Here is an 18,732-nt window from a genome sequence, read left to right on the forward strand (position 1 = left end):
TCGGCGTCTATGATTCACTACCACAGAATGCTGTGTTCCAAATATTTGTTGACTTACTGAACAAGCTCAAAAACATGCAAATCCCTCATAGTGCTAAGTTGGTTTCTTTTAATGCTAGCAACTTAGTCACTAATACACCTGTTCCGGAGTGCCTAAACATTCTCACAGACTTACCAGATAAATCAGGAGTAAACCCGGTTGTCACGGATGACATAATGTTAGCTGCACAAACTTGTCCAACGCAAAATTATTTTAGTTTCCATGGCAGGATATGCAAACTGTTGGATGGTCTAGCTATGGGATCCTCCCTCAGTCCAGTCGTTGCTGAAATAAACATGGAAAATTTTGAAACACGGTTTCTGAAAAATAATCAAATTTTTTCCAAGATTTGATACTGGTTTGGGTATGCTGATAATGTATTGTGCTTATGGACAGGTGCTACAAAGCAACTAAATTATGAACACAGCAGTTCACAATGGAGTTTGGGGGTAACTGCATAAATTATTTAGCTCTAAGCATAGACGTCAGTGACCGTACTCATGCTTTCAAGATTTATAGAAAATTTACCACCACAGATACGGTAATAGCCACCATTTCTCAACACCCAGTGGCCCATTAATTTTCAGCCTTTAATTCAATGATACATCGGCTAATATCCATCCCCATGAGTGAACACAGCTTCCGAATGGAATTAAATACAATCAGACAAATAGCATCAAACAATGGCTATCCTCCTACCTTATCGGACCCCATAATGCCCTAAAAACAGAAACAACAGGTGGACTCTCTTCTTTACCCTGTTCTTGACCCACCACTTCAAGAACGCAATAAATGGAGCACAAATCCATACTTAGAAATAGTGTCACTGGATGTAGCCAGAAAACTTAAATACAGGAACGTAAAAACGTCATTTTATGTGTACAACACTGTTGGACATTTTTTGCCCAATGGTAAAGACAGCACTCCAGCACTGGAAAAGGGTGGAATAGATAAAATTGTGGAAAATTGTATGTATGTCAGTCTAGTAGAGCAAATTGTACCAGCTTGAAGGAACGCCACAGAAGTTGGGAACTTGTAAAAGGAGACTCTGCTTTTGCAGGCCACCTGCTTAAAGAAGGTTATAGTTGCAAGATGAAACATGAAGTATTACATCACATCCATAAAGGAAGGGAGATGAACTGTCTTAAAATAATGGAAATTAAGAAACACATATCTATCAACCTAAGGTTAATACTGAACGACTAGACACTGTTCCCTCAGTCGGCAGTTGTAACTGTAGATACTACTCATAATCCTATCTGCGACATGTTGTAAATTACCCCTCTTGCTCAAATGTGCCATTTTCCTCTATTTCAGCTACTATAATTTCTCTCGTTGTGCTAAAAATTTTTTACTTTGCATAATCAAGGCTACTTCACTCACCTGCTTAATATCACTATTATATCTTATCTGTTTGTAATTTAGGACCTATTAAAGACAAGATTATTTTGTTCAGCCACGTCTTTGGAATGTGACACTAAAGTATATTGTTCAGTTATTTTGTTCTATGTGCAACTCTTGTAATTTGTCTATAGTTAATTAGTTAATGAATCACATATTTCATCTTAATTTAATAATGTTACATCGCTTTTACAATGAAACAATTCGTTTTGTTTCATTCGTAATTCTACCATCAATATTTTTTATCTCTGCAAATGGTGATACTCTGCAGATGCACTAGTTTAAAATCTCTGGTCAAAGAAAATTTCACTGCGCCGCATACTTGCCTTTGCACCTGGTGATGGCGTAAAAGCCGAAAATCGGTTCGTGTAACAAATAGTAAATATTGTAGAATATTAAAACTTCTGGCAGATTAAAACAGTGTGCCGAATGAGACTCGAACTCGGGACCTTTGCCTTTCGCGAGCACGTGCTCTACTTTCTTTTTTTTTTTTTTTTTTCTTTTTCGCTGTTGATCACGGTCACAACGCCCATATAGTACTAGGGACAGAGAGTTGGCTGAAACCAGACGTAAACAGTAATGAAATCCTAAACTCAGATTGGAATGTATACCGCAGAGACAGGCTGGACAGTGAAGGGGGAGGCGTGTTTATAACGATAAGAAGTGCAATAGTATCGAAGGAAATTGACGGAGATCCGAAATGTGAAATGATTTGGGTGAAGGTCACGGTTAAAGCAGGCTCAGACATGGTAATTGGATGTCTCTATAGGCCCCCTGGCTCAGCAGCTGTTGTGGCTGAGCACCTGAAGGATAATTTGGAAAATATTTCTTGTAGATTTCCCCACCATGTTATAGTTCTCAGTGGAGATTTTAATTTGCCGGATATAGACTGGGAGACTCAGACGTTCATAACGGGTGGCACGGACAAAGAATTCAGTGAAATTTTTTTAAGTGGTTTATCTGAAAACTACCTTGAGCAGTTAAACAGAGAACCGACTCGTGGCGATAACATATTAGACCTTCTGGTGATAAACAGACCCGAACTATTTGAAAAAGTTAACGCAGAACAGGGAATCAGCGATCATAAAGCGGTTACGGCATCGATGATTTCAGCCGTAAATAGGAATATTAAAAAGGATAGGAAGATTTTTCTGTTTAGAAAAAGTGACAAAAAGCAGATTTCAGAGTACCTGTTGGTTCAACACAAAAGTTTTGTCTCAAGTACAGATAGTGTTGAGGATCAGTGGACAAAGTTCAAAACCGTCGTACATAATGCGTTAGATGAGTATGTGCCAAGCAAGATCGTAAGAGATGGAAAAGAGCCACCGTGGTACAGCAACCGAGTTAGAAAACTGCTGCGGAAGCAAAGGGAACTTCACAGCAAACATAAACATAGCCAAAGCCTTGCAGACAAACAAAAATTACGCGAAGCGAAATGTAGTGTGAGGAGGGCTATGCGAGAGGCGTTCAATGAATTCGAAAGTAAAGTTCTATGTACTGACTTGGCAGAAAATCCTAAGAAATTTTGGTCTTATGTCAAAGCGGTAGGTGGATCAAAACAAAATGTCCAGACACTCTGTGACCAAAATGGTACTGAAACAGAGGATGACAGACTTAAGGCCGAAATATTAAATGTCTTTTTCCAAAGTTGTTTCACAGAGGAAGACTGCACTGTAGTTCCTTCTCTAGATTGTCGCACAGATGACAAAATGGTAGATATCGAAATAGACGACAGAGGGATAGAGAAACAATTAAAATGGCTCAAAAGAGGAAAGGCCTCTGGACCTGATGAGATATCAGTTCAATTTTACACAGAGTACGCGAAGGAACTTGCCCCACTTCTTGCAGCGGTGTACCGTAGGTCTCTAGAAGAGCGTAGCGTTCCAAAGGATTGGAAAAGGGCACAGGTCATCCCCGTTTTCAAGAAGGGACGTCGAACAGATGTGCAGAACTATAGACCTATGTCTCTAACGTCGATCAGTTGTAGAATTTTGGAACACGTATTGTGTTCGAGTATAATGACTTTTCTGGAGACTAGAAATCTACTCTGTAGGAATCAGCATGGGTTTCGAAAAAGACGGTCATGTGAAACCCAGCTCGCGCTATTCGTCCTCGAGACTCAGAGGGCCATAGACACGGGTTCACAGGTAGATGCCGTGTTTCTTGACTTCCGCAAGGCGTTCGATACAGTTCCCCACAGTCGTTTAATGAACAAAGTAAGAGCATATGGACTATCAGACCAATTGTGTGATTGGATTGAGGAGTTCCTAGATAACAGGACGCAGCATGTCATTCTCAATGGAGAGAAGTCCTCCGAAGTAAGAGTGATTTCAGGTGTGCCGCAGGGGAGTGTCATAGGACCGTTGCTATTCGCAATATACATAAATGACCTGGTGGATGACATCGGAAGTTCACTGAGGCTTTTTGCAGATGATGGTGTGGTGTATCGAGAGGTTGTAACAATGGAAATTTGTACTGAAATGCAGGAGGATCTGCAGCGAATTGACGCATGGTGCAGGGAATGGCAATTGAATCTCAATGTAGACAAGTGTAATGTGCTGCGAATACACAGAAAGATAGATCCTTTATCATTTAGCTACAAAATAGCAGGTCAGCAACTGGAAGCAGTTAATACCATAAATTATCTGGGAGTACGCATTAGGAATGATTTAAAATGGAATGATCATATAATGTTGATCGTCGGTAAAGAAGATGCCAGACTGAGATTCATTGGAAGAATCCTAAGGAAATGCTATCCGAAAACAAAGGAAGCAGGTTACAGTACGCTTGTTCGTCCACTGCTTGAATACTGCTCAGCAGTGTGGGATCCGTATCAGATAAGGTTGATAGAAGAGATAGAGAAGATCCAACGGAGAGCAGCGCGCTTCGTTACAGGATCATTTAGTAATCGCGAAAGCGTTACGGAGATGATAGATAAACTCCAGTGGAAGACTCTGCAGGAGAGACGCTCAGTAGCTCGGTACGGGCTTTTGTCAAAGTTTCGAGAACATACCTTCACCGAAGAGTCAAGCAGTATATTGCTCCCTCCTACGTATATCTCGCGAAGAGACCATGAGGATAAAATCAGAGAGATTAGAGCCCACACAGAGGCATACCGACAATCCTTCTTTCCACGAACAATACGAGACTGGAATAGAAGGGAGAACCGATAGAGGTACTCAAGGTACCCTCCGCCACACACCGTCAGGTGGCTTGCGGAGTATGGATGTAGATGTAGATGTAGATCGTTGTGTTTGGTCGTTGCGGGCGTCACATGACATCCGTTAAGGTTCGTTTGTTGATCGTTACACTGTTTTTTTATTACAGAGGCCAACCAGCTCTCTGACCGAACACGCTGAGCTACCGTGCCGGCTACCATCTGAGCTACTCAAGCACGACTCACGCCGCGTCCTCACAGCTTTACTTGCACCAGTACCTCGTCTCCTACTTTCCAAACTTGTAAAGCTGTGAGGACGGGCCGTGAGTCGTGCTTGGGTAGCTCAGATGGTAGAGCACATGCCCGCGAAAGGCAAAGGGCCCGAGTTCGAGTCTCGGTCCGGCACACAGTTTTACTCTGCCAGGAAGTTTCATATCAGCGCACACTCCGCTGCAGAGTGAAAATCTCATTCTGATTGTAAAATATTACACGAGTGTTGTGTGTGTTTCATTCATAATAGGTACTTTGTTTTCTTGTCGCGCTAGTTGGACTCTGTAACGTTGGATGTGAGTCTGTCAGGACACCTTGTGTACAGCAGACGTAGCTCAGAGCGAGGCCACAGAGCCAGGCGGTCTCCCCCGCGGCCCGTGCGTCCTCTGGCGCACGCTGTGACGCAAGCGGCGGCGAGTGGCCGCTGCCTTGCGTAGGAGGCGACGGTAAACACGGCGACCTCGTGCCGCTGTTTTCGTTCGCGCATCCACATCAAACGGTTACCCAACGCCAGCAAAGCAGGAAATTGTTGCCGCAATACAAATGCTCCTCGAATTGGTGTCCAACTGGGGCACTGGCTCACCTTGTTGTAAAATACTGACAGGAGACGAGGTACAATAGCATGTCATCACTTTTGTTTCTAACACTGTATCTAACAGTTTGGCTCGGCAATGATTGCAGGAATAATCAGGTAGGTGTACCGCCTTAGGCGAACACTTTGCCCGACTTGAAAGCCAATCTTCTTTCATTCCTCTTAGCAAGTCATTCTCATATTATTGTCATCAGTTGAGCTTGAGGCAGTATGCCTCGCCTATGTGAATTGCGCCTAGCCAGGCCTGGGATACCGTACACAGCTCTGAAGCTGAAACTCAAACTGTTGGCAACCCATCTGGTGCTTGATTTGTGGCTGTTCCTACCGGTACGCCGTTCCGGTACCTCTGAAAAAACCGCAGATTTAGAGATTTGGTACGATAGAACTCTTGCTGCGCTTGAAGCAATTAAAATAAATGTTCCATTCATACTTTCAAAATGCACAGAAAAGAGTTAAAATAACATTTTAAGAAGTCTAAATCTCAGAAACACTCCCTGGAAGGTCGTAGTACCGGACCCTTCCTTTTACATATCAAACAGCGTATGTATACTGAGGTTCGAACCTCTTGTTGCTGCTTTTCCATGTTTGGGAAATAAATAAGGGTTTTTATAATTCCACCTTCGTCAAAACACAATACTTTTTCCTATTTTTTTCTTTACTCAAACGTAGTTAGACATCTATGTGTCATTATCATCTAGGCGCGCAGTCCGGAACCGCGCGACTGCTACGGTCGCAGGTTCGAATCCTGCCTCGGGCATGGATGTGTGTGATGTCCTTAGGTTAGTTAGGTTTAAGTAGTTCTAAGTTCTAGGGGACTGATGACCACAGTAGTTAAGTCCCATAGTGCTCAGAGCCATTTGAACCATTTTTTTTTGTCATTATCATTGGGTCTCATGTTACTTATGAAATTGCTTGTATGGTCTTACAGTGCGGCATGTTTTCCGTCGTGTCATACATATTTCACGTGTTTCAAGGTGGGAAACATGACAAGCTGTAAAACTATATAACTTTAAAAAGCAGGACAACCTGCACAGTCCCATTTTTAAAATTAGTGTCGTTTCAGTAACAAGGTGAGACCAACTGAAGATGATACAAACATATCAGAGTAAAGAAGAAAGGAGAAAACAGCTTATTACGAAGGAAGCATAGTTTAAAAAAAACCTAATATTTAAAAGAAGTCATTTAAACATTTTTTCTTAGACACGATGCCAATAACGGCCTTATAAGCAGAAAATACATGTAAAAAAAAAAAAAAAGAAAATACATGTAACAAAGTCGTCGTGCCGCCGGTATCATCTACGTAGAGGTACCACTGTGTCTCATTTATTCTGTAAATCACACCGGTCGATCCCTTCGCTATGTCCATCATCAAGGCTATGTTTTAATTCTCTGCTGCCCTCTTTTTTCGGGAACCAGTCATCGCAATAGTGGAATGTCGACAATGAAAGTACGAATCTGAGGAGAACACATCACGCCGTTTCGAGTGGAGAAAAATCTTCCACCAGACCGTGAGTCGAACCCGGGTCCTTTCGGGTAGCAATCCCCGGCGCTGACAGCGTAGCTACGGAGGCGGGCTACAAAGCTTTTATTTTCAAAAGAACAATCCGAGCTTTCTCATGCATGCATGTAACCTTAGGATACTTTTTACAATGATCGTCTCGACCTGACGCACATTGTCTAATGAACGATGTAGCTTCAACAGATAGACACCTACTGACAACCACATGAACTAGCAACTAACGACTTGCTCCGAGATGAAATTTTGGGTTTCATACTTAAGTTAACTAAGAACGGTGCGTCCTGGCTGGCGTGCGAATTAACCCTCCCCGACGTGAATCCAACGTCTTAGCACTGGAGCACCAAGGTTAGTCATACGATCTAATAGCGTAATAATAAAATAATAACACTGACACTAAAGCTACAAGACATTTGAGGTGAATCAAGGATTATATCACAACGTGAGATGGTTGCTGTGAATACTCGTAAGGAAAACTTGAGCACACGATGATACACTTGTAGTTAGATGTTGAAATTCCTGATCCGTGCTGTGAGCACACGATGATACAGTTGTAATTAGATTATGAAATTCCTGATCGGTCCTGTGACAGTTTCGGCTCAGTTCGGATCAGCGTATACAACAATGTTCTATACCCCGCTGTTAAATATTAGCTGCTGTTTCGTTTTCCACGTCTTCCAGCGACACAAAAAACACAGAATGCTTTGGAAAAAGGTCTCGGATCTGATCAATGAACAGAACATGCAACAAGGTTAAGACATGACTAAGCATGAACGAATCCTTGTTATTAGATTATTATTTTACTTTCCTTTGTGCTGTGAAATGGTTGGGGATGTTTTCTTTAAGGATGTTTGTTGACGAACTTATTAACTTTGATAAACTACAAATGAATAATGGCAGTGCATGATATTACACCATTTCCATAAGTTGTTGTTCCCTAGTACAAAAATAAAAAATAATTGTCTGGAGCCCTGATTTTCGCCGGTTGGCTCACGCCAGATTTCCTCGCGAATTAGAAAACCCATATAGTTATTCGCCATCCGTAATGAACCGAATTCCGGACTGATATCAAATAAAAGAGTGGTTTAGCTAGGTCACTTCCCGGAATGTCCCCTTTGGCAAGGATGCGTCCCATGCTTGTCTTACTCGAGCATGAGCTTCGTCTCTGAATTCGTCGTCAACAACACACTAAACCCTAATCATATATTTTTTCTAATAAAAGATTGCTTCCTTCGCTTCACCAATCTCTGTAGCACCTGACGGACAGCTAGAGCTATCGACTGTGAAAGTCAGAAACAATGTACTGTTGCAGGAAAACTCCACTGTGGTTTAAATCGCACGTCATGTTGCTCTTCTAGAGTGTTTGTTCACAACCCTGCACGTACACAGTTTTTTCATGGTTTTCATGGTAGTGGTTAGCACACTAAACTCGCGTTCGGGAGGACGACGGTTCAAACCCGCATCCTGATTTATGTTTTCCGTGATTTCCCTAAACTGCTTCAGGCAAATGCCGGTATGGTTACTTTGAAAGGGCACGGCCGACTTCCTTCCCTAGTGCGATGGGAGCGATGACCTCGCTGTTTGGTCCTGTCCCCCAAATCAACCAACCGACCATAGTGGTGAAGTGCTGTTTCCGACACAAAATAGATTGCGAACAACATTCCTACAGAGACTGATACTATTGTTAGTTTAGTTGCCGATAAAATATTATCTCATTTGATACTGAATAATATGGAAACAGAAGTATCATTCCGGTAGCAGCGAATGAAAATGTTTATGGTTACAATTTCGTTTAATGTATTCAAATCAGCTAAAGCCGTTGTTTATCGTTAAATGCTGCAGTGGATACTACTGGGAAAAGATAAATACGTGTTACAAAAACGTGATAGACTGCTGTAAACGTAGCTTTTTCTGCGACTATGAATTTCAGTACTGATCGTAAACAAATGTAAATTATTTTGTGAGAATTTTGCAGTTCTTTTACGTTTTGCGAAAACATTTAGAAGTGATTTCAGTAGGATGAATAAAATCTGGTAATGCTACAATGAATTTTATTTGTTTTTGTTGTCAGATTAATTTGTATTTTGTGTAAAGAAGAAAGATGCTCAGTTCTGACGTGCATCATAGTACATTGTCACAAATGTCTTCGAAAATCTGTGCTAATTGTAGGCTTACGTCGTATTATCTGCGCTTTAGCGGATGAGTTTGCAGTTCAGCATGTGGTACAGACTGTCAGCACTTTCCTTTGTTACTTATAGTGTATTGCACCAAGAGCATTTATATCGGACTACATCTCTTCAAACGTGTCCCAGGGAGAACTAGTAGCATTGCCATTGTAAGTGGTCTGGTTTTTCTGTTGGTAAAACTTCATACGTCTGTCACAAGCAGTATACTCTAGTTTCATTGAATTGCATCCAAATGCTTTCATAGATTAAGACGAAATGCACAGTAACATACGATGAACGTTATATGAATGTTATAGTGTGGTTATCATAGTAACAAAATTTGTTACTGCGATCAGCGAATTTCAGTGCAGACAGTTTTACTAACACTAACCACTAAGATGCAGAATGTGTTATTTCTTATGGAATAATGATTTATCATATATTCTATTTGAACACGTAAACATATTTCATTTCCTCAAGGACCATATCTGATTGCATTTCTAGACTAATTGAGCTATGGTTCATACATGAAGTACAACACGAAGCACCTCGTTGCCTACAAAGTCATGTTTGTGATTTGTGATTTATTGTGAAAATTTGTGGCTGCCAAGAGATGCCGCAGACAACATTAATGCTCGTGTAATATTTTGATGAGTTCGGGACTTATTTTGCGCCCTGCAGCGAACGCACAGCTGTTTCTTGCTCCATTGCAGTACCCTAAATGATGGTGATAAATGACGTTTTTCGTCTTTCCTTGTATACCTTGCAGAACAAATAACTCCAGGAAAAACTTATAAGTTTCGATTAGAGCTGTGTAATGGAAATAAGTTCTTACCCTTTCAGAAGTTGAAAAGACCTGTTTTGTTTGGTGAATCCAAGCGTACATTAGCCGGTATTTCCGAATAATTCACAAACTCTGAATGAAATGAGAAAAAATTAATTTTCGTAAATATAAGTCAAAGAACATCGAAATTAATGTCCGTAATTTTAAGTTTTTGCCCTACATTACTTAGTTACCTACCCTTTCCACTTTATGGAAGTGTTTTGAATTTTATTGCATGTTAATATGATTCAAAATTACACTGTCCTTGTTAGAAATTCAGCTGTTGGGAAGCAAAAAATGCGCCATACTTCATTTACGGCGTTGTTTAGGCCTATAATCCTAGATATTTCTGCAGCCTTCAACTTTCTTGTGTCAGTAACTGTTCACTGTGCGTTAAGTACATGGATGGTATACGGAGGACCGTTAACGGCATCGACAGTTTTTGTTTCACAAAAAACTGCTAACTGCAATTACGAAGTATAGGAGAGAACTACGTAAAGTAAATCTTTTGAATACATTCTGTTCTGAGATCGAGAGCATCTGTTTAGAAATGTTAAATGACTGTTCCTCGTGCTGAAAGATGACTGTTTTCTAAAAACAAACTCCACTAAAAGTAGAAATAACAACATATTTGCTAAATCACTACTAAAAAACTGGCCAGGTGCGAGTGGGACTCGCGCACTGTCGGTATCGTACAATCTTCATATCGTATATTGGCAGTTCCGGGAATCGAGGAAGTCGACGATTTTTGCCTGTTATCGACACTGGTACTGGCTAGATATCCATGGATTCTAAGGCTTTGGAGAGTTATTTAATTTCAAGTTTGAAGTCGGATAATAAATGGCAAAAGAAAAATATTTTCGTGTCATGCAACTTAAAATTCCCAATTTTCGGATTATGTCTTTCACTTTTAGTGTGGAACCTTGCTTCTTGTCAATTCATAATTCTAGCCCAACGGGAAGTATCCTGTAGTTTTTATTATCTGAATTTGCGAGTATCAAAATATGTGACATACAGTAAGTGGCTGAATCGGACTTCGAAGCTTCACTTTTTTTACATACCAGGGAACCATAGACCTTAATACGGTACATTAATTTCAACTCGATACGTCTACTCGTTCTTGAGAACGGACAGGCAGTCAAACAGGCAGACGGACGACAAAGTGATCCCATAAATGTTCCTTTTTTACCGAATAGGCTACGGAACCCCAAAAACCGCGCTAATTTTTAGCAAAACCAGAAGAAACAGAAAACGTTGATAAAGTGAAATACAATCTACAGATATTCAGATTAGCCCATTTATTTTGACCACGTCAAATAATTTTTTATGCAGAAGCAAAATAAAAAACGTATCAAGTAAATATTGTTTAATAACCAGAAGGACATTAACCACCACAATCACCGTTCTTACATTGTTCTTTACGAGATATGAGTAGAAGTACGTCTACTTTCAATAGTACCCTCTATTTTTTATTCGGTAATCTACTTCGTCTCCTCAAGACGTCGTCAAAAAGTATACTGAGTAACATTGACGTTATTACAAACGTAACACAAAATTGACTTTGACTCTCCTGTATTCGCACACAATGTAGGTACATGGAGTAACTCGTCCACTTGCTGGAGTTGCCAGCAACAATGTACACCGGTCATCTCCTGCTAACTTACTACCCGGCAGATGAGTAGCATTTCTACCTTCTCTTCGCTGGCGCTCTTCAGCTGGAGACGGTTGACCGAAAGACTGATGTCCATTTTCTTTGTGTTTCCATTTGCTTATGGGCAACACCAGTTGGGAGAGTTACGTTACCCTGATACCTACACTGTGTGCTAGTACAGGAGAGTCGAAGTCTACTTTCTGTTACGTTTTTAATTAGTCATGTTTACGTGATGTTTACAATATGGTACGTTTTTGAAGGGATCTTTAGGAGAGGAAGTGGATTACCGAATAAAAAATGTAGGGTACTATTTATAAAAGACGTACTTCTGTTCGTATCTTAGTAACGAACAAAGCTACAAGAATGGCAAACATTTTGGCTAATGTATCTCTAGTAACTATACAACATTTACTTAATATATTTTTTATTTTGCTTGTCAGGAAAAAGTTATTTGGGGTCGTCAAGGTAAACAGCACACCCTGCTTATTAACTGAATATCTCCGTTATGTCCATTCGAGGAAATCAAATATTGTTAGTCTGGGGCATATCTTCTTCCTTCGCCTCTGAGATTATTTGCTCATATAGTAATGTAGTATAGCACTATTACATTACTCTCGCCTTTTCCTTCCTCATTCTACGGTAAGCAGATGTAGTCCTTTGCTCCAAACTCATTGTGTCGATAGGACAATAAATTATAAAAAAACGTCTTAACAATATAGTATAGACGACATGCATCCACAAAGGAACGCTATGGATTTTGCTATAATCTGTTGCAACTACGATCTGTAATCGCGTTACTATCGACACTTTCTTCCAGTGAAAGCTAAAAATGTGTTGAAACCTATGCTAAATATTTTTTACGACTGCCTTGCTTCAACTTGGGAACTTCGGTCAAGTGTTTCTATAAGATATGTGGCGCCTTGCGCAGTTCTCATTTTCATTACCCTCCCATGTATCTAGATGCACGTGGGGTTACGGTTGACATATGTACTAAAAATAGAAATAATATGATGTGCATTCATTTATATAATAATGAGGTAACTTTTGCCGGCCGGAGTGGCCGAGCGGTTGTAGGCGCTTCAGTCTGGAAGCGCGCGACCGCTACGGTCGCAGGTTCGAATCCTGAATCCTGCCTCGGGCATGGATGTGTGTGATGTCCTTAGGTTAGTTAGGTTTAAATTGTTCTAAGTTCTAGGGGACTGATGACCTCAGATGTTAAGTCTTATAGTGCTCAGAGCCATTTGAACCATTTGTGACCTGAAATAATATTGCCTTGCGCAACAGTTTAACGAACATAACTTTACTGACGCAATGAAAAAATGTTCCCTTCACAGTAATATGTAATTAACAACTGATGGCCGGCCGGAGTGGCCGAGCGGTTAAAGGCGCTACAGTCTGGAACCGCACGACCGCTACGGTCGCAGGTTCGAATCCTGCCTCGGGCATGGATGTGTGTGATGTCATTGGGTTAGTTAGGTTTAAGTAGTTCTAAGTTCTAGGGGACTTATGACCACAGCAGTTGAGTCCCATAGTGCTCAGAGCCATTTGAACCATTTGAACAACTGATGTTTGAGCAACAGGCACCTGCTGCCAAGTGTGTCGTGCCAATGAATATTCAAAAACAAACGTGACTGAAGCTGAAAAAGTGTTCTTTTATAAATTTCTTAAAGCAGTCGCACACATCAAGCAATTTCGTGCAACATAGGAAAATTTAAGTTTAAAAAGTTCGATGTGTAGCGATCAGTATCCTTGTGTTTTATGTACACCGCACTAGCCGAGAAACAAGATAGATGGGATGAAATGCAGAATGAAAATGGACTGTAAATGTTGGTGTTGGATAAAATAAAGAAGAAATGGCTGTTTCAACAACTACGCCCCTGGGAAACATTCTACTGATTTAACAGCCTAATGCTACGTTCCTACTGGATGTAGATATAAAAACTTTCGCATTAGTTTTCGTGCATTATTGGGCGTTACCCTACTAGTTATGGATCGAGGTTAGTTCACATGCATTGAAGTATCTACGAAGACATGACTAAGTTGATTGCATAAAGATGGTTATGAACGAGCTCTTCGTAGAAAGTAGTGCTGTAGTGAATTCGGATTTTGCTGTTATTTTAGCGAAGAAAATGAATCGGGTGGTGGAAGCGAAAGAAGAAGGAAGAGGAGTTTGGTGGACTGTGAAATGCTTTCTAAATAGGATATAAAGGCCATATTACTTGAGTGACTTGAAACTCAGTAATATGTACATAGATGATATCAATATCTTGGTACGAGTTTTTAAAGACCACTTAGGTTACCTTTTAAGAAGCGTTTTACGACTGATTACCGAATCTGATACTAATATGAGACAAGCAGTACGTGCAAAAACAAACCTCACTCGATCCGTTGTTAACATGGGGATGGCAAGGTCACGACTGAAAATCAAGCAGATCTGATATGAGTACTCGCGCTTGCTCAGACGACATAGGATTTAGCACGACGCATCGTTAACGTGAGTTGGAGAACACGAAAACAGAACAGGCGCTGGGGTGTCATGCAGTGCAGGAACACACCTTGAGGTTTCATTGAACGGCAATAGTAGATCAGCTTTTGAATCTGGAGCCATTTGAAGAAACTCACAGTTTTCTTCACGAGAAAAATCCTTGACATTATCAAGTATAGAACCCAGATCCTTCGTGAAGTTAACCACTTGGCTATAGAGGACACTGGAGTTGTAAGTTAGCAGCCTTTTTGTCACTCATGTTGCTTGCTTAGTTGAAACACGTGAACAGACAAACGAAAACACCATTTACTTCCGAAACAAGCAAGAGGCGTCTCGAGCTAGAAATGACTTGGTGATCTATAGCTTTTTACGTGCGCCCAGGAGTCAACAGGTGTGACGTGCCGTCTAGTGAAACTAAGGGCGCAACACATATGTGGTGGGAGCACAGCTAGGCACAAGACCGATAATCCATTAACCTGCTAACCATTACTTAACGAAGCTAACTTGACGAGTAATGGATTAATTTACAAGTTAATTTGGATATGTTAACGAACTCTTTTTGAGTCTGTTGGAAATTTGGAAATTTGTGGTAAGTTCCTATGGGACCAAACTGCTAAGGTCATCGGTCTCTAGGCTTACACACTACTTAATCTAAATTAAGCTAACTTACGCTAATGCCAACACGTACACCCATGCCCGAGGGAGGACTCGAACCTCCGACTGGGGGAAGCCGCGCGAACCGTGGCAATGCGCCCTCGACTGCGCGGCTGCCCCGCTCGGCTTAAGTCTGTTAATCGTTAAGTCGTTACCTCCTATTTGTGGTAAAAATGACGCCACACCAATCACGGAAATCATGTTCTAAACAGACGAGGTGATGCAGGTGGATTGCTAAGTTTGCGTACGGGCGATTGATGCAAACAGTGTGTGCGAGTGAGAATAACTGGGTGTTGGCTGTTTATCGTTGTTTGTTTACTGAGTTCGCGTAAAGTACTATTTTTTGTTAGTGGACTGACTGTGGCAACTAACTCCCAGAACTGGATTCTAGCTTTGGAACTGATGAAAATCTGTGGTCGCGTTTAAGTGATTACGCTGATTTTGAATCCAGCTCAGGACAACAAATACTTTCCTATAATAAATTGTTCTTGCCTAGAAAATTAACAATTAATGCTCATGTTTCGAGCCCTAACAATTTGAAACAACACGTAAGGAGAGCACACGAATTACGGTGCGTACATTTTGAAGAAACAGTGAAGGCAGGGTCCTGTGGAGGAAAGCCAAAAAGAAAAATCAGATATCAACAGCTTAGTCAGTAACAGTAATCCGGTTTAAAGAATGCGGTAGAGAAGCATTGGAGTCTTCAAGCGTTGTAGCAATTGGCAGCAGTAAGTCTCAGGCTAGTGTGGGCCAATGCATAGTAAACTTTTTTGATACAGTGTCGTCGAATCGAAGTCGTTTGAGAAGCTGTTAAAAGCTGTAAATCCCAGCAAAAGTTAAATTTCGAACAGAACATTGGGCAGACGCATCATTGATGAGTGTTTTCAATTAACGCAACATCTTATTGAGAAGTAGATGCATTTTCACCGAAATTCAAAGTAACGTACCTACGAGTATTTGACGAATACGATTCATTACTTTAAAAAAAAATTATTAAAAAACTAAAAACCCACCTCGATTGCGAAAAAGCAGCTAGTGTCAAGTGTTAACCCAGGTTTCGGCGTAGATAACTACACCTTCTTCAGAACAACAATAAAACCCAGAAGTGCCTAAGAAGACCTTTGTCAACGATTAAAAGAACACAAACAGTACACATGTACAAAGTCAAAACCACTACTTAACGTAATGGTGTACGCTCCACCTCACACCGCCGAAACCTGGGTTAACACTTAACACTAGGTGCTTTTTTCGCAATCGAGGCTGTTTTTTAGTTTTTTAACATATTAACCAACGACTGCTGACGCGCTGCGATGTTGAAGGTTCTTAAAAAATTTCATTGCAACAACAAAGATAATCTTATCTTTTTTGTGAACGATAATGTAGTCCTTCTTGTACAGGGGTTTTAAAACGTAATGTACAGGCTGAGGTAATTTTAACTTTATAGTATGACGATTAGCGTGACTACATTGAAGGCGAAATTAAATAATGTTAGATTTTGTTGCGATAATTGCCTGGACTATAAAGTAATTTTTGATTTGTCCCTACCTCTCGAATCCTCTCACGATCACGAATTGTTTAATGAATCATAAATTATTTCATTTTAGTTAGCATAATCTATTGGCTGGCAACTACGGCTGACTGCAGGTCAGCTCACACGAGAAGTTATTTGGGCATGATTGTTCACTAGTTAGATGCTGAGACAAGAGCCAGAATGCGTGCACTGTTGGCGTGCATTTAACACTGATAATTAAATAATTATAAAACTAAGCGATTAAATGATGAAATTGACTTTTTTTTTTACGTATGTTCGATGCCCTGTCTAACTTCCCCAACCAGGACATTTTTGTTTAAGCAACGGTAATGCGTTTGCTTAACTTGTTCATTTCACTACATCCACAACGTAAAGCATACTGTCACGCATTAACCACTGTGTTGTCACAAGGCTTAGGCCTGTCCGACCCCTCATTAAATCGACCACGCCTTATACGAATAATTGTAAGAACAGTTATTATTATTATGTTCTTTAAGTTTGTTTTCGGTTTTCAGAAATACTAAGGGAAGAAAGTTTATTTATGTTGCAGATAACGTGGAAGACGTTGCCCAACGATCACCACGAAAGTTCGACGTAGCGGCAAGTGGGAAAGGAATAAAACGAATGCTGCAAACTACCGCGAGCCATGGAAGAGCCTGGGCCGCGAGGGCGTCGAGCTTCAAAAAATGGTCCAAATGGCTCTGAGCACTATGGGACTTAACATCTATGGTCATCAGTCCCCTAGAACTTAGAACTACTTAAACCTAACTAACCTAAGGACATCACGTAACACCCAGTCATCACGAGGCAGAGAAAATCCCTGACCCCGCCGGGAATCGAACCCGGGAACCCGGGCGCGGGAAGCGAGAACGCTACCGCACGGCGTCGAGCTTCCTAGGTCGTTGTTGGACAACGTCAAAGGAAGAGATATTCTGCTTTCTCTTTGTAAACGGATCGATCGAGTCTTGAAAGGTTCATGTAAAACGTATAGGCGGGTGACAAATTAGGTGGGACCCGATGCCTGTAGTACTTCCACAGTTATTAAAAAGTTGTTGAACGTCAAAACCAATAGTTAATCATTTATTTAGATAAAAAGTAGTAAAGATATAGGAAAGGAAGAGTTGCGGCGTCAGAACGAAAAGTGATACATCGCTCAGCAACGAAGAAGCACGTAAACAGCGGGCGTTACGTGGTGAAAACTAATAAACTGATAAAATAGTAAGTCTGTAATTAAGCATAAAGCCACGTAACACTGCACCACTAACGATTATTTTTAGCTGACGATGAACCTTCTGTAAAATAACGCTTTCACGTGTAGCGTAGATAACTTGTTTAGTGACGGATTAAGCTAACTTGCTGCTTAACGTTGCGCGGCCACGGCTGGGAGTGTGTAGAACCGTACCGTCGTGCTCGACGTTGATCTCGACGGCGTTGCCGATGATGGGCAGCGCGGGCGGCCCCGGGATGCGCTGTATGAGGGACACCAACCGGACGCGCCGCCGCCTGTAGAGCAGCGCCGCCGCCGCCAGCGCCACCAGCACCACGGCGGCCGGACTCTGCAACCAGCCGAACGCCTCGGCCCACACGCGGCCCAACACTGCCATAACGAAAGTGCGCCCGCCGCGGCGCGCAGGCACCTCTTATACCTCGGAGAAAACCGCTGACGCCTACACTCCCTCTGGCGCAACCCCCTGCCGCCGACTAGCCACCACTTCATCTCTCGGCTCGACGGATTAATGGTGCGCTTTCATCCACAATATTTCGACGACCGACAACAGTACCTGAGAAAGACGACAGAGCTGCTCATAGGAATATGTGTATAAATAAACTGAACCGCACATGGTACATAAATATACAGGGTGTAAACGGTATAAAGCGTCTTCAGGCCACGAGTGGCCTACCGGGACCATCCGACCGCAGCTTCATCCTCACGGAGGATGCGGGTAGGAGGGGCGTGGGGTCAGCACACCGCTCTCCCGGTAGTTATGATGGTATTCTTGACCGAAGCCGCTAGTATTCGGTCGAGTAGCTCCTCAATTGGCATTACGAGGCTGAGTGCACCCCGAAAAATGGCAACAGCGCATGGCGGCCCGGATGGTTACCCATCCAAGTGCCGAGCACGCCCGACAGCGCTTAACTTCGGTGATCTCACGGGAACCGGTGTATCCACTGCGACAAGGCCGTTGCCCTTATGGTACATCTCGGTGTGCTTGAGAAAAAGGTCTAATGACATTTTCTTGTATCATGTTCTTTATTTTTGTATTATTAAAACCTAATATTCGTAGGATAGATAGTATACGCATTTCTGTTTACGTAGTCAACCGACAGTACACGGCGTACCGAGCTTATTGCCTACAATGACGGGGCGGCCAGAGAAAGGCAACGAGCCGACCAGAGGATTGAAATCATTAGACGTGTACAACGACGTGGTGTGATAATCAGGCGGTA

General features: G+C 41.7%; 1 protein-coding gene and 1 pseudogene across 1 annotated transcript in view; both read right to left on the reverse strand.

The window, feature by feature from the left end:
• The window catches only part of LOC126126961 (cytochrome P450 4c3), a gene marked incomplete at its 5' end in the record, with an annotated part of 305,398 nt that extends 287,597 nt beyond the window's left edge, over positions 1 to 17,801 (reverse strand). Inside the window, one exon of the mRNA XM_049915143.1 lies at positions 17,687 to 17,801. Within this exon, the coding sequence (XP_049771100.1) occupies positions 17,687 to 17,801 (115 nt within the window). The remainder of the gene's footprint in view (positions 1 to 17,686) is intronic.
• Positions 17,802 to 18,354: 553 nt separating this feature from the next.
• On the reverse strand, positions 18,355 to 18,472 carry LOC126099438 (5S ribosomal RNA; annotated as a pseudogene).
• Between the last annotated feature and the right edge of the window lie 260 nt (positions 18,473 to 18,732).

This window comes from Schistocerca cancellata, chromosome 1 (assembly GCF_023864275.1).
Source record: "Schistocerca cancellata isolate TAMUIC-IGC-003103 chromosome 1, iqSchCanc2.1, whole genome shotgun sequence".
Classification (NCBI taxonomy): domain Eukaryota; kingdom Metazoa; phylum Arthropoda; class Insecta; order Orthoptera; family Acrididae; genus Schistocerca; species Schistocerca cancellata.